Source organism: Crocodylus porosus, unplaced genomic scaffold (assembly GCF_001723895.1).
Source record: "Crocodylus porosus isolate Cpor-Errol unplaced genomic scaffold, CroPor_comp1, whole genome shotgun sequence".
Classification (NCBI taxonomy): Eukaryota; Metazoa; Chordata; order Crocodylia; family Crocodylidae; genus Crocodylus; species Crocodylus porosus.
The window spans coordinates 4,765,589-4,782,235 of record NW_017728922.1 but is presented as its reverse complement, the minus strand read 5'-3'; the positions used below and the strand labels follow the sequence as shown (position 1 = coordinate 4,782,235).

The window sequence follows — 16,647 nt, the reverse complement described above, 5'->3', positions numbered from 1 at the left end:
CTCAAAAATGTAATTTTGGCAGCAAGAATAAGTTATAACAGTAGGTGCTTCTGCAATCAAATCAATGTCAGCTTGTGCCCAAGCGAAGAAGCATAAATGAAAGATGAGTCTCCCTTACAAAATGGGAACCTTCCTCCCGAAGTCAGAAGACAGCAAAAACTATCTTCCAAGACAGATATTAAAGAAAGATTCAAACCATTGAACTACCTGACTCTTTCCATTTCAGATATTGCCACCATAAATATTAAAGCCAAATGTGATAGGGACCAATTTTTTGTTACAAGGGAATTCAGAGCTCAAAGCCTTTTATAAATCGCCTACGCGCAAGGAACTTGCCGTAAAACAGATCAGCAATTCGAAGCAGCCACAAACTTTTTGACGAGGTTTGCGAGGAGCTTCAAAGAACATTTCGGTATAACGTGACCTTGAATCTTTCGTCATAGTTAGCAAAGAGACCAAATGATAAGCAATATATGCTAACGCCTCTTTAACGAAAATGGCTGATTAAATGGTGCTAAAATAGTCAATTGTTTTTACTAGGAAAAGAAGTTTTAGGTATAAGTGTTGTTGGAAAGGATGTGATGAATGCAGCAATGCTTGCTTAAAAGAATGGCTGTTAGAGCTTAAAGGTCTCCTGATGCATAAGGGGGATGGGCAGAAGAGGAAAACAGCTGAACTGAAGGGCTGTTGGTGTTATGAACTAAGATGTGACATTTAAAACCAATGAATAAGACAGTCTCGTAACAAAACCTGTCTCAATCTTCACTGAGCAAACTGATTTTTATCTCTGTAGTATCTTTTATCTAAAGACATCTTTCAATTAGCAAAGGACCTTTGTAAGAAGTATACACTTTTAACCTTGGGAATTAATGCTAATTGCTTCTACTTTCTCCAGCCTTTGTTCGTGTTAGATACACGACAGCATAACCAGTATTTTAGGTTTGTTTTCCTCCTGTCGAGAAAATGGGCTGGAGGAAATGCATGATTCAGGTATATCTATCACTAATCCCAGACCTGATATTTTCAGTCAAACTGATGAATACCGTGGCAAATAAATTCATAATTGTCCTTTGAACATCCAGTGCAAAAAGTCAGTGCCTAGATTGTATTTTGTATGTCAGCCTCTGCCAGTGAAAAAAGGAATATATTATCGACCAAGAAAAGAAACTTGTACAGAGAAATCCCTCCAGATTCACTGAGAGCATTTAGTCTAGTTATAAAAAACCCAGTGTTAGTGTCTTGAAGAAAGCTTTGTTTTAACAGAAGCTTCCCTTCTGCCCCACTCAAACTTCAAATATTCATTGAATTCTTGATGCAAATGATTTTTGCTCATTGCACGATTTTCTGGGTCAGGGAAAGTACATAAAAAGAGAAGGGGCGGGAACGTTACTTCAGTATGCATCTTTCACAATGATTCAAGAGAATTTAGAAGCAGAGTCGCATTTAAAAGGCCTGGAGGTAAGCAAGTTGGACTTTTTATTGTCCATCCACTAGATCAGGTTTTGGTACCTCATGCATTGGTCCATTATTCACTCACATGTGAGATGGAGAACAAACAACAAGATGCTTTTGGAGAGCTTGTGTGTCTTTTCATCCAAAAGATTTACCTCTATTTTCCAACAATTAAATGGGAGTAAAACAAAAACCTCAGAGGTTGTTATCAGAGAGAAAAAACTTACTGAAGTAACAAGCTCAAAAAACAAACAAACAAAAAAAGATTAAACATCAGAGCATATCTCTAGATTGAGCTTCTGATCTACTGATGAATTAAAACACTTCCTCAGTACTATCTGTTCTACCAATTCATGTTTTTCCCCCCCACCACTGAAGGGGACCTGAAGAGCAGCCTCCACAAAGTAATAAAGCAAAGCCCGTTATCTAGTCTGCTACTATCTTAACCAAAATTGAGTGCATAGATAAGTCTCTCACTTTTTCCATGCTTTTGAATAGCTGAATTTTCACAAGGACAGGCAGAGGGCAGGAAAGCCATAAGGTACCTATACTTGGTTACTAACGAATACCATCCAACTAGTGTTTTGAAAGACAGAATAGAAACTGAATGTTCCAGATACTAGTAGACAATAATCCATTCACAAGACAAATGATACCTACACAAGAGACCATTATACATTAGACACACTGGTCATTGTAAAGCAGAGTGTGCTTACAGTTATCGATAAGCAATAAAATCACTTGGCCTGTAACACTTCCTCCCCGTAAATCATTTCCAGTGAAAGAAAGATTGCTCCACTATACATCCAGCAGGTTATTAACATTCTTCACTGCAAGTCATGAAGCACCCAATGGATCAGAGAGAGCATGCAACAGAGCTTGAAGATGCAATTAATTAAAATACACTAAATCCTTAAATCTAATCATTATGTGGCTGGATAGAGGAAATGGTACCGGGTTGCGAGCGAGATGCCTCAAGGAACATTCAGATGCTAACTGCAGCAGATGTGGGAAGACCAGCGCCAAATAGGCCATGGGCTTCAAATCACCTTTCCCCTCTAGAAATGGCCATTTCAAGCCCAGGTTCTTGAACCAACATGGCTAAGGTTTTTACTACCTTGAATGTATCCAATATGATTAGCTATAGGATTCCAGCCTGCAGGCACTGTCACCCTGGCACCTGTCACCAAACTTAATACTCAGCATGACCCTAATTTGACTTGGCTTGTCTTTAAAGCAGCAAACTTCTCTTACTTATTCATGGGATTACCTGTAGACTTCTCTGTGAGAGTTGGGAGCACATCTTTGTATGATTATGACATTAAGATGTCTAAACAAAAGGAAGGAAATTCATAGTGAAGTTTCATCAACAAACAACAATCATTTATCCAAATCTGCATGTTGAAGCTACTAGTCTAAAGGATAAAGAACAAAACATACTGAGTTGAGGAAAAGGGCTACTGCACACATTAACTGCTCAGTGATAACTTGCATGTTTCTGTTCCTATCCCACAGTAAATGAAAGCTGCATAGTAATAACTTAGACCTCTTTCATGCACAGTAAAGTGCTCCAGTTTACTCAACACAGCAAGGCCTTCTCTGTATACTGCCTTCATCTATCCATACCCTAATATCCCCTCTGATACAATTAAAACTGTTTCTAGCTTTCTGTTTTTACTTGACATTTTTAAATAATTAGTAGAGCCCCAGAAATTAGGGAGATGATAAATCCAGGGCAAAAGGAAGGGTGGGTTTGAAACAGATTAAGACATTCTCCCTCAGTATTAGTTCAGTCAAATTTTAGATTCCCATTCAAGCAAAAAGAAAGGTTTGCTATTATCTACATTATACTGGCAGAGCAGATGATGCAGACAATGGGGATGAAAAGCTTTGGACTGAAACTAGCTTGCAGGCATGTGCACAGTTACAACAACTTCTATTAGGTAAACATAAATGGACATGATGGCTTCCAAAACTAACAGAAGACCGTTAGTACTGCCCTGTGGAAACAGGCATGTATGTAAACATGCACTCTTTAAAAAAGTAATTTAAATGAGGAAACAGATGGCATCATTAATTGCTTTCAGAATACATTTGTTAATTGCAGTTCTGATACCAACTCATGCATTGTAGGGAATTCAAGACTCCCAACAGATCTGGATACACTTGTTAATAAAAATGTGTTGGAATATAAAAGTAAAAACAAATTTATTTCCCTGTCACTGTTCCTTCAGCTGTGCCCCAGAGTATCTCTTTTCATCACTTTGTGTTATCTGAAAAAAACCCAAAACTGAAATGTGCATTTCTACTACTTACACCCTTTAGTATGGTCTTTGTGGCTGTGCCACTTCCAACTAGTAGGGTTCAGCCAGCCATGGGCTAGGCAGCAGCAACGGCTAGATGACTAGACAGCGGACTGCAGTTCAGAGACCGGGTTTCAAATCCCAGCTCTGGCACTGATCTGTGTGACCTTCCTCAGGGAAATCTCTTAACCTCTGCACCTTCATTTCCCCTTCCAGCTTTACCTCATTAAGATTGCAAGCTCGAGGGATGGACTATTACTTCTGACCTTGCACCATGAGACTGCTCTTGCTTGTGACCTAGCCAAACCAGCCTAGAAGGAACACATCTACTGCTAGGCAAGTGGCAGTCAATCAGTATTTTGGGATCTTTCAATACACTAAGGCAATAAGTATCTTACGTGCCTCATACTTGTAGAGGAAATGAAAGAAATAGCGCAATTACTGGCAAGACAAATGTCATGGTAGTAGTGAAATGAAATAGGACAACCTTACATGGACAGGAGCATGAGTCTATGTTAGGAATGTGGAGCCAAACTAATTCTTACTGTCTATGATTATCACAGAGTTTTTGTTCGCATTGATTCACAAAAACAGTCCTCAGAAAGGACTGAAAAGAGCTGCAACAGAGAAGGTGTAATCATGCCATGTATGTATTACTGAATATATGCAGAAAGGAATATAATGACTGAGCAAATACCATTTAACCACCACTGCCTTTCACAAGTACCTCCTCGAAAGGAGAAGGGGGCATACCCAATAATCTCTACTGCTGTGCTGCCACACCAAATCCTTACATTACTGTAGTCTTATGGCTTTATTTATGGAAGGAATAAGTTTAGCCCTAAGGCTTCTGTGTCCAATGACCTCCCTCTTCAATGAAGAGCCTCCTTCATTAGCTCTAAGGGTGGAAGAGGAGGACAAACAAAGGCATTCAGTAACTGCAGGAAAGGGAAGAGTTTGATTCATCAAACCGTGGATATGAATCATGACAGGCTCTTTCTAAGGAAGGATAATTTGAAGGGGTGAGCCATCAATTTTGTTTTTAAATGGCCACCTCTTTCTCAGCGCCACAGTCATAGTTAAAGTTACTAGTGCCGAAATTCCTGGCTGTTGCTCATTTAGGAGCCGCTGGAGAGAATTTTGAAGTTTCACTCATGGCTAAATGCAATTCAATTGCACAGCACCTTTAACATGCCTCTAAAGGAGTAGAAGAAGGTGGTTGCTGTGCATACCTTTAAGGCTCAGAGTGCTGGAGGTTGATCAGTGGCAATTAATGCAAACACATTCCATGCAAAGACAGTAACCTGAACTGGCCTCAATACCCAACTACTCCAGGAGGTATAACTACTTAACTACTCCAGCAGGTATTCTGTATAATAAAAACCAGCATAGCTAGAGAAGCCTACAGAAAAGCAGTGGCATTCTAGGCCCTTGCAATGGCGTCTACATATCTGACACCAAGACTCGGCATCACCCAGCCTCATTTCAAGAAATTCCAATAGAATATTTGGTGAAAATTTGAGAGAGACCATAAAGAATCATGCACCACATTAAAGCAGAATCTCAACACTGCACTACAGACATTTAGAAGGAGACAGAAATTTACAGATTCAGATTACCTCAAGGGAGAAGCAATTATTACCCCTCCTTTCCCAGCCCCCCCAACACTCATTCCCACCATTTTCCAATGAAATCTGAAAAGCTTTCAATACTGTCCTGACTCTCATCATGTACAAATCAGAGACTTGTGCTGAAAAACAACCAGACTCTCAGTGAAACAATTAGCTATACACACTGAATCTTCACGGTCAAATGCTTATTTGACAGGACTGAGCAAAAACCAAGCAAGTCTAGCCACAAATGAAATTAAAACCTTGGCCTACTGCGATTGTTTTAAAAGGCTTTTAAGAATTGCTGAGAAACAAAAGGGTTTAATGTTTAAGTGAGCAGGACAAATTGCAAGTCTAATTTTATTTCCTATTTTGGTTTTCTTGATAGATTAAAATTAAGGAGAGGAAATACGTTGACTAAATATAACTTCCAGGAAAAAGAAGTAACATTTCTTTAAAAATGGGTATCACAGTGTGATTAACATATGCTGGTGCAGTACAATTTAAACTACAACATTTTTAAGCCCCAACTACAGTACTGTTCATCTATGTGGACACCAACGATATTGCCAGGGGAGACCTTAAGCATATCAAAAGTGACTACAGGGCTCTGGGTGCAAGGGTGAGGGGGTTTGGGGCTCAGGTTGTGTTCTTGTCAATCCTTCTGGACAAGGGAATGGGCCTGGGTAGGAGTAGATGCATCCTGCAGATCAACACCTGGCTGTGGAGGTGGTATCACCAGCAAGGCTTTGGCTTGGTCAACCATGGGATGTTCTTCCAAGAAGAAGGATTGCTGGGAAGAGAGATGGGATCTACCTGACGAAAAGAGGGAAGAGCATCTTTGCAAACAGGCTCACTAACCTAGTGAGGAGGGCTTTAAATTAAGTGTACTAAGTGATGGGGACCAAAGCCCTGAGATAAGTGGGGAAGCAGGAGACCTGGAGAAAGAGCAAGCAGGAAGGGGCAACAGGGGAGGTGTTCTCATACTTCCTGAGAAATCAGGACAATCAACTAGTTACCTCAGGTGCCTATACACAAATGCACACAGAGCCTTGGAAATAAGCAGGAAGAAGTGGAAGTAGTTGCACAGTTAAAGAACTATGATGTGATCAGAAGAACAGAGACTTGGTGGGAGCTCGCATGACCAGAGCACTGTCATGCACGAGTATAAACTGTTCAAGGATAGGCAAGGGAGAAGAGGAGGAATAGTTGCACTTTATGTAAAAGAGCTGTATGATTGCTCAGAACTCCAGCCTGAAACTGGAGGTAGGCCTGATGAAAGTCTCTGGGGTAGGGTCAGAAGGGAGAGCAACACGGGTAATGTTGTGGTGGGGCTCTGCTATAGACCACCAGACCAAGAGAAAGCGCTGGATGACGCTTTCTTCAAACAGCTAGTGGAAGCTTCCCGATCACTGCCCCAGGTTCTCATGGGGGACTTCAATCACCCCAACATGTGCTGAGAGGGCAATACAGCAGTGCAGAGGCAATCCAGAAAGTTTTTGGAGAGTGCTGGGGACAACTTTGTGGTGCAAGTGCTGGAGTGGCCAACTAGGGGTTGTACTCTTCTTGACTTGCTGCTCACAAACAGGGAAGAATTGGCGGGGAATGTAGGTAACTTGGGCAGCAGTGATCACGAGATGATTGAGTTCAGGATCCTGAGGACAGGAAGGATGGAAAGCAGCACAGTAAGGACCCTGGACTTGAGAAAAGCAGACTTGGACTTGCTCAGGGAACTCATGGGCAGGATCCCCTGGGAAGCCAATCCGAGGGGGAGTGGAGCCCAGGAGAGCTGGCTGTACTTTAAAGAAGCCTAACTGAGAAGGCAGGAACAAACCATCCCAATGCGCAGCAAGGCTGGCAAGTATGGCAGAAAACTAGCTTAGCTTAGCAGGGAAATCTTCAATAAACTAAAGGAAGCTTATAAGAAGTGGAAACTCGGACACATAACTAGGAAAGAATATAAGAACATTGCTCACGCATGCAGGGATGAAGTCTGGAAGGCCAAAGTACAATTGGAGTTGGAGCCAGAAAGGAATGTGAAAGGTAACAAGAAGGGTTTCTACAAGTATATTGGTAGCAAGACGAGGATCAGGGAAAGTGTGGGTCCATTACTGAATAGGGGAGGCAACCTAGTGACTGAGGATGCAGAAAAGGCTGAAGTGCTCAATGCCTATCTTGCCTCAGTCTTCACAGGCAAGGTCAGCTCCCAGACTACTGCACCGGACTGCAGTTTGGGGAGAAGGCGAGCAGCTCTCAATGGTGAAAGAATAGGCTAGAGACTATTTAGAAAAGCTGAGCATATATAAGTCCATGGGGTCAGATGGGATGCTCCCGAGGGTGCTAAGGGAGTTGGCTGATGTGACTGCAGAGCCACTGGCTCATCATCTTTGAAAACTCATGGCGATCAGGAGAGGTCCTGGGTGATTGGAAAAGGGCAAACATAGTGCCCATATTTAAGAAAGGGAAAAAGGAGGATCCAGGGAACTACAGACTAGTCAGCCTTACCTCAGTCCCTGGAAAAATCATGGAGCAGAAACTCAAGGAATCTATCCTGAAGCACTTGGAGAAAAAGAAGGTCATTAGGAATAGTCAGCATGGATTCACCAAGGGCAAGTCATGCCTTCTGTGATGAGATGACTGGCTGTGGATGCAGGGAGACCAGTGGATGTGGTATACCTTGATTTTAGCAAAGCTTTTAATAAGGTCTCCTACACCATTCTTTCAGGCAAGCTACGGAAGTATGGGTTGGATGAATGAACTGTAAGATGGATATAAAACTGTTGGGCGCACTGGACTTAGAGGGTAATAATCAATGGCTCGATGTCTAGTTGGCAGCTGGTATCAAGTGGAGTGCCCCAAGAGTCGCCAGTCCTGGGGCTGGTTTTGTTCAATGTCTTCATCAATGACCTGGAAGATGGCACAGAGTGCACCTCAGCAAGTCTGCAGATGACACCAAGCTGTGGGGAGAAGCAGATATGCTGGTGGGTAGGGCTAGAAGTCAGTGACCTTGACAAACTGGAGGATTGGGTCAAAAAAAAAAAAAATCTCATGAGGTTCGACAAGGACAAGTGCAAAGTCCTGCACTTAGGACAGAACAATTCTATGCACCAGGACAGACTGGGGGCTGACTGGCTGGGCAGCAGCTCTGCAGAAAAGGACTTGGGGCTTACAGTGGACAATAAGCTGAATATGAGCCAGCAGTGTGCCCTAGTTGCGAAGGTGGCTAATGGCATACTGGGCTGCATTGGTAGATGTGCTGCCAACAGGTCAAGGGAAGTGATTAGTCCCTTCTATTCAGCACTGGTGAGGGCAAATCTGGAGTACTGTATTCAGTTTTGGCCTCCCACTACAGAAATGATGTGGACAAATTGGGGAGAGTCCAGAAGAGGGCAACAAAAATGGTGAGGGGGCTGCGGGACATGACTTCTGAAGAGAGGCTGAAGGAACTAGGCTTATTTAGTCTAGAGAAGAGAAGACAGAGGGGATTTAATAGTAGCCTTCAACTATCTGAAGGGTGGTTCCACAGACGATGGAGCTGGACTGTTGTTAGTGGTGGCAGATGACAGAACAAGGAGCAATGGGCTCAAGTTGCAACAAGGGAAGTTTAGGTTAGATATTAGGAAGAATTAGGAGGGTAGTAAAACTGGAACAAGGTTACCCAGAGATGCGGCAGAACCCCCGCCGTCGGAGGTTTTTAAGACCCAGCTACACAAAGCTTTGGCTGGGATCATCTAGTTGGGGATGGTCCTGATTTGAACAGGGGGTTCGACTACATGACTTCCTGAGGTCCTTTCCAACCTTCATTTTCCATGATTCTATAAGCAATGAATCCATCCCATTAACACCCCAATCTGCAACGTTTTCATCCAAATGTTTGCTGTATCCACCCTGTTACTAACTAGAATTTTTCCTCACATAATCTAGTACTTTTGCACATTAAAAATGAATCTGGTTCTTGTAAAACCTTTTTAATGAATCAGGATTTTTAAAAACAATCTTTTAAAGAATCTGCTCTGAAACACATGCAGCAATAGGCATTAGCAACAGAAGACACCAGCTACAGATGTAGTGGTGCTTTATTCAAATTTGCAAGCTACAAAGAGGATTTATGACATCCCAGACCACCGTGACTCAAGCTAGAATGGTTGATGTCATATTTTGGTGACAGATTTCACAGTTATTTCAGAGTAAGATCATCAGGTTTCTAGTTTCTTGGCAGACAGGTCTGACTTTACAGCTTGGGCAGTGCCTGGCACATCAACAGCACTTAATCAGGAACAACAAGAAGTCCAGATAAAACATGGACCTCTTATCTAACATGACACTGCAGCTGTGTTATAAATAGCTTCCTGTTTGCTTGCTTCAGAAAAACAGTTCTAACCAGAAAGAGGTCAGAGGGTTTTGCCAGAGGGAAATAATTAAATATCGCTATTTTCTGGAAGCCAAGTCTCCGGTTATGGCAGCACTGGAAGAGGAAGCAAAAGTCACTGAAGGTGAAGGATATTTAACTAGTCCATCCAAACAAAACAAATAGGATTTCATTAATTTTCTTGAGGCTCAGAAGGAAACAGTGTCCCTTATAGTAGGTAAGTCTTACTAACCATATCCCCATTGGCAGTTCTCAGAGGTTAGAAACAAAAAGCATGCTCTAGCCCACCCCTGTGACTATGCACGATTAAGACACTGCTGAGTTCATGTTGTATATACTTGATATCACTAGTGAATATACTTTTACTTCAAGCCATTTATTGCAATGATGCATTCAATTACCATGTGGTTTAAACCAATGAGTTTTGCTCACAACAGATCATTAGGGCTACTCTATTCTGCTTTTAGTCAAATAGGACAGGAATTTACTTTTAGATCTTTGACTGGGTTACAGAATTTACTTATTGTTACAAACACTTATTTAAGCCCTGAAATACCCTTGTATCTATTAAAGTTCAATGGTTGGTACTTTCAAGTTTTTTTAATCCTACTTTAAAAGAAAATAATTAACTGAAAAGCTAGTTCAGTTACAGACCTGAAATGCAAGACTGTCAGGCCTGTTCATGGTCAGAGGGAAAGCAGAGCTAGAAATATATATACAACTTTAAAGCAAGATTTCTATGAATTAGTACATCAAGGTGACCCAAGCATATTTAAATACTGTTCAATTTGCTGCTTTCAAAATGCTTCCTTTCATGCCTTCAGCTCAGTGGTAAGTAAAATCTATGTAAATGGCAATACTTTAGGAAGCAAGGTCATACAACCAAGTCAGACAGCTGCTGAACACGCAGATGGTCTAAAAATATTTCCTCTCTTCTGTTCACCAGAATGTCACCAAACTTTCCCTTGCACGGCACACAGCCCATTCACCATGTACCTTCTACCACACATTGCTGGCTGTGCCCGGATCCATCCCAGGATGTTCCAAACTATGGTGCTGAGGGGAGAGGTTCTGCAGTCTTACACAGAATTAAAGAAAATTTATAGTAAGATTATTTTTAATGGTTGATTTAAGTCTTAAATAAGTGGAATTAAAATAAAGATTAAAGCAATGTTTCCTCTGTAGCTCTTGTGATAGCCTTCTTCACACATTCATACTAGTCTCCATGTCTCCAAAAATACCACACGTTTCGTATCTTTCCTTCAGCGTGAATATATGATATATAGCATGCTTTAAAAGTTTTAGTTTATGCCATAGGGTGGCTGGTTCTCTAAGGGGAGTCAGGCCCACCTGTGTCTAATCATACATCTCCCAGGTGAGGCTGCAAGGCCAGGGATCAGGTAATTGCCACATCAATGAGAACTAGGTGATTGCACAATGAGGCTCAACTGAGTCAGATAGCTGCAGGCATCAGAAAGTCCCTACAGGAGACTGCGGATCAGGAAGAGAGCCAAGTGTGTGAGAGAGTCAGGTGGAGGGCCTAACAAGTATAATCTTGCCCTTGCTGGGCAGAACAGATGTGAGGTTTGCCATGACTCCCCAACAGATGGCCTCTGAGGCTTAAGTCTCAGGAGAAGACCCTGGGACTTGACAAGGCATACTACCAACATGCTGAGCCTATTATTTTAAAGAAATGAAACAAACTGTGAAGAACCAGGACAGGAACTGCAGGGCTGGAGGATGCTGCCAGAGCAGCAAACCAGCCCGCCAGGTCACATGTTATTTTTGCAAAACATTTTTCTCAACTAACTCTGAACTTTCAGGTTGAATGTCAGAGTGGTGCATGGGGACAGAGCACAGCTTGTGTGTAGAGGTCTACTTAACTTGGAGGCAGCCGGCCAATTTCATGGGGACATCATGGGCCAGCTGCCATATTCACAGGTTGATCATGGCAAGGTCCCTCATCCTGCTGATTGGCTGAGGGGCCTGTGTCCCCACCCCTCACCACTGATTGGTGGGAGGGCCAAAGCCATATGACAAGCAGCCCTCAGCCAATCAGTGGTGAGGGGCAGGGCAGCATCCAGCTTGGGCTGCCCTTCCTGTGGGCAGGCCCCTTTCCTCCCTTCCCTGCCAGCTGGCTGCACAGCTGGGGTGCAGTGCCATGTGGGCTCCCTCTGGGAAGCCAGTGTTTTAAGTTCTCCCTTTTTTTTGTGGATTTCGTGATTTCCACAAAAGTTGGTACCCACTAAAATTTGATTTATGTGGTGCAAAGGACAATGGGGCCTCAAGCAGAATTTATTTGTTGGTCCCATTAAGGCTGAATAGGAGACAGCAATAAAAAAGGCAGAAGTGACTGTTACTGAATCTGCCTTAGCTAGTCTTGCAATGAGTGCAAGCAGCACAGAGGTGCTGCAGCTACCATTCCAGCCTTGGGGCAACAGATCTCCCCTGCAACCTGCATCATGACAGAGGTAAATTTTGCTTTCTGAATGGGAACAAGTTCCACTAATTAGTTCAATCTGTCAGCCTAAATCTTAGAAAACCTGAAGGAACGTCAAACTACAATACAACGTTAAACCAGAAAGCACCTGCACTGCCACCAATGCTACAGGAGAAAGCTGAACAACAAAGCATTAAGGCAGATAAAAGCATGAAAAAAAAATCATGAGACAGGCTCTCCCCAGTAGGAAAGCTAGGTTATAGAGCATGCAATATTTTAAAATAAGTTTAGGGTCTTTATTTGCTTTCTAAAAGCCTTCTGGGCTATTTCCAAGCCTTTTCTTCAAAACCATGAGGACTAAAAACTCAGGGGTTAATGCACTAAAGCTGAAGTAGTAACATGAATCCTATGGCTGAAAGCTTTAAAGGGAAAAAATATTTCAAGTATCCTAGCAGCTGGTAACACTGATCTTCACACACCCACATTAAGGATTAATATTTTCCAACTACCATCTGGAATGCTGTTTGTATTTAGGCATTTTAGACAAAAAGGGAGGTAAAATAATGTCTCTCTCGGTGTCTTCAACATTCTTACATTAAAAAAATATAGCAATGATCAGTGGCTAGCTACAATGACCCAGAAGCAAGTAAAGAAAAATGACTCCGTCAAAATGCCACCATTCAAAGGTATTACTATTTAGTCTCTCTGAGTTTCTACTAGCATGCCAAAATAAAAAAAAAAAAAATCTTATTCTAGCAGCTTTAAGAGAAAACCTTAAAAAAGACAACTGTATTACATTTCAACGTATGCACTTACAAATTCATAGTCTCCATCCTGTGGTACTTTCCAGTCAGATGAATTTTTTGTCTGGCCAGACACATTCTTCCCAAAACTATTGATCTGATTCTCTTTTTCTTTTTGTTCAAAATATTCCAGGAATGACGGTTTGGCTGGCTGCATGGTCTCTTCCCTCCCTGGGAATATTTAAGAAGTGGTAAAACAATGGTCACTTTTGTAAAAATAAAAACAGCATGTTTTATATTCCACTTAATATCTGTGCCAAACTATTAGATTGCTAATAATGATACCTAGTGCTCATAAAACACTGTATGGAAAGTTCTGAAAGCTAAACCTCATACCACCCAAGAGAAGGAAGTATTATCCCCATTTGTAAAGTGGGACATTGAGGCCAAGAGACCATAGAGAAGCACAATATCCAACCTTGGAATAGAACTCCAAAACATCTGGCTTCTAGACCAGAAGTGACCAACCTGCTGTATGCATGCTACAAAGTGGTATGGGCAGCCTGTGTGCATGGCAGGTAGCGGGGGGGGGGAAGGTACAGGCAGCACAGTGGCAGACAGGGCAGAAAGCAGACTACCAGAGCAAGCAGGGGGAAGAAAGCAGAACAGCAGATTATGCAGAGAAAGGGGGATTGGGAGGGCACTCAGGACATGGGACTAATTTGTGGCACACCTACCAAAAAAGGTTGGACCCCAGTGAATTAGACCAGACTAACCTTCCTCCCCCCCCCCACCAAGATTTTGGGAATGGTGCACAAGTCCTTGTTGCATTTTTATAAGAACTGCCCAAACTAGAAGGAAAAAGAAATGTTTTCAGTTCAGCAAAATAATTCCATTGACCTGAACTTATCTCCTCAATTAACCAGTAGTTAAACCAGTAGTTAAAATATTGATGTTGGATCAATCAGAAATGATTGCCTTTCCTCTCTGGCCACCAAACAGACTAATCAGTTATTCAGAGAACCCAACCAAGGAATCCCTCATTTCCTTGTTCCCAGTCCATTTGTATTTCAGAAAGAAAAGCACTTATCACATGTAGTTGAACAGGGCATCTGACTCGGTATGACACCATTATATACGCTTTGGAGTACAGTAATAAGAAGCTGAATGACAGGGGAGGCAGACAGGACACTGCATCTATGAAAGACGTGTGCAGAGACATTTCAGTTTCACATGTATGACTGGTCGAGCTGCTTAATCAGGTTGGGGTGGAAGTAGGGAAACTAACATGCGTGGCTTTCCTGCAAGAATACTCGTGAATAGTTGTTCCATGCTACTTGTGCATGGCTGCACATGTACTTACCCACATCCATGCCTCTGGTCAATTTTGGTCACCATGGGAAATGTGCAACCATAAGTTCAGGTATAAAAGATAAGGCACGGATGCTGTTTAAAACTTAAAAAACAGCTTCCAATAAGCCAAATCTGTCTTACCTGGAGGTGGTCAACCTGCAGCATGGGTGCCACAAGTGGCACAGGCAGCCTGTGTAGCATGTAGCACACTGGGGAGGGGACAGGCAGTACAGTGGCAGATAAGGCAGGGGTCAGAAAGCAGAGCAGCAGATCAGGCAGGGGAAAAGGGTCCGAGTGGCTTGCAGGAAGTGTGCAGGATTAATTTATGGCATGCCTGTCAAAAAGGTTGGCATGCACTGAGCTGGAGGATCTTTATGGTACAGGATGCAATTCTGCATAGTGGTTGGGGGAGAAGAGATCAGAAGTGAATATAATTTAGTATCAATGCACCTCAGGAAAAAATTTTCTGCTATTGGCATAACTTTTTTCAGTTTGTCGAGCATTCCCACTGAAAAGATGCAATTGTGTGTCACATTTAAGGTTCGTAGCAACTGGTACAGTTTCAGTTGCTGTCAAAAATGTATTTAAAATTAATATGTAGCAGAACAAGCTAACTTTAATGCACACACTACTTTGGACAGAGTCTCGGCATGACAGAAAATAGGCTTGCGTGGAAGACATGCTGTTGAGCAAGTTGCATCTTAAGATAACAGAAGCTGAAAAATGTAATTAAAGATTACTCATATGAGAGAACAGTACTGCATTTAGGGATGACAAACCATCATATACAATTTGTGCACACGAGTTTGTTCTACAATAGCAAATCAACATCATCTATTTTAAATACCTTGATCTTGAAAAAGATGGTCTTGCGTTATGACAAAGCACGGTTCTCTACACAATGCAATAAATCTTTCATCTTTAAACATTCGTTATAGTTTATATAAAAGCCATAATTCCTAAGTGCCTGAAAAAGTCAGCAACTCATAATGAGCTCATTATTCTTGGTCAAGTGTTAATATAAAACAGTTTTAAATTAGCCAAATGGAAAACTGCTTTGGACTATGTAGTAACAGTTACCAATCTCAAGAGTCACTCTAAACAACTGCCAAAAGAAAAAACAAAATGTCAGGCTTGAAAAACCCCCCATCAAATCCAGCAGTTACTCTAGTGATTTGCCAGATCTCTGTAAGGCAATTTCTGGCAAACAGTTTCACATCCAAGATACAGGCAGAAATCAGACTGTCAAATGTTAAGTTTTCCCAAAGATCATAAAATGTTCAGGAGTGCCCATGTTTTTGAGTGGGGGGGAAACGGTTACCTTGGAAATCTATTAAGGTTTTGTCACAGAATATTATTCTTTAAAACAAAACTGACATGTTACAATGTTTCTTTTCCAGATTTTATCCTATTATAAGACTATTCTTTGAATTCCTGTGTTAACTTTGCATATATTTTAAGACAGCACTGTTTTGTTTTTTTGTTTTTATAGAGTGCTAAATATAAGCCTCTATAAAGCAGAGATATTTTAGCATGATCCTAAGCCTCAGATACTAAAAGAAGTGTGGCTGTCTGCAATCTGAAAATGTCATTAGAAATCTTGAAGCAGCACGGATACAAATCTTTTCTAGGCTAGCAGAGAGTTTAAAAACGAAAATATGCACTTACATTTCTGCATTATGACAATGACAAAAGTTCAGACAAATTATCCTACCCCTCCTGGCAGTCATCTCCCTTTTTAAAATCCTCACTGTACAGAATTAGAGCAAGCGAGATGTCTTCAGACAGAATGCATGAAGGTCAGTCTGGAACTGTGTTCACAAAGCTGAGAACTGCAATACTATTGGGAATAACTACTGATATACAATAGGAATCCAATCACTATTATAATAATAAAACATTTAATTTTTATTCTATGTAAATGTTGCTTGCATTTTTCTGAAGGTACGCATGCTATTAGAAGCATGAGAAATAAATATTATGGACAATGAATAATAGAAATGTTTCATGCAGGGAATTTTGTAGAACAGGCATGAATGCAAATCTGATTACAATAGATTAAGTAGTAGCCCAGGTCTCAGTTATAAATTAGGTTTAAAAAAACAAAAAAACAAATTCAGGTTAGCGTTGGATAGCTTGCAAACATTCTCATTTTTAATGTTCTTTTAGAAAGAGAGAATGGGAAAGACAGGGAGAACTACTTGAGTTTCATTACCTTATCACTAAAGTAATTTTGTTAATGAATATCTGCTTGTGCGGGGGGGGGGGAGGAGACACCCACAATCCAGAAAGTTTCTTAAGCATCTCATTCCTCCCCAACAGTTTCAATTCTATTTTGTCAACTAATTGGTGCTTCAGAAACAACCACAGCTGTAGG

General features: G+C 41.5%; 1 protein-coding gene across 2 annotated transcripts in view; it reads right to left on the bottom strand.

The window, feature by feature from the left end:
- STK4 (serine/threonine kinase 4) overlaps nucleotides 1-16,647 on the bottom strand; it is a 72,747-nt gene that overhangs the window by 21,224 nt on the left and 34,876 nt on the right. For both annotated transcript variants that reach the window (XM_019539633.1, XM_019539632.1), the window contains exon 10: nucleotides 12,991-13,148. In XM_019539633.1, the coding sequence (XP_019395178.1) occupies nucleotides 12,991-13,148 (158 nt within the window). The remainder of the gene's footprint in view (nucleotides 1-12,990; nucleotides 13,149-16,647) is intronic.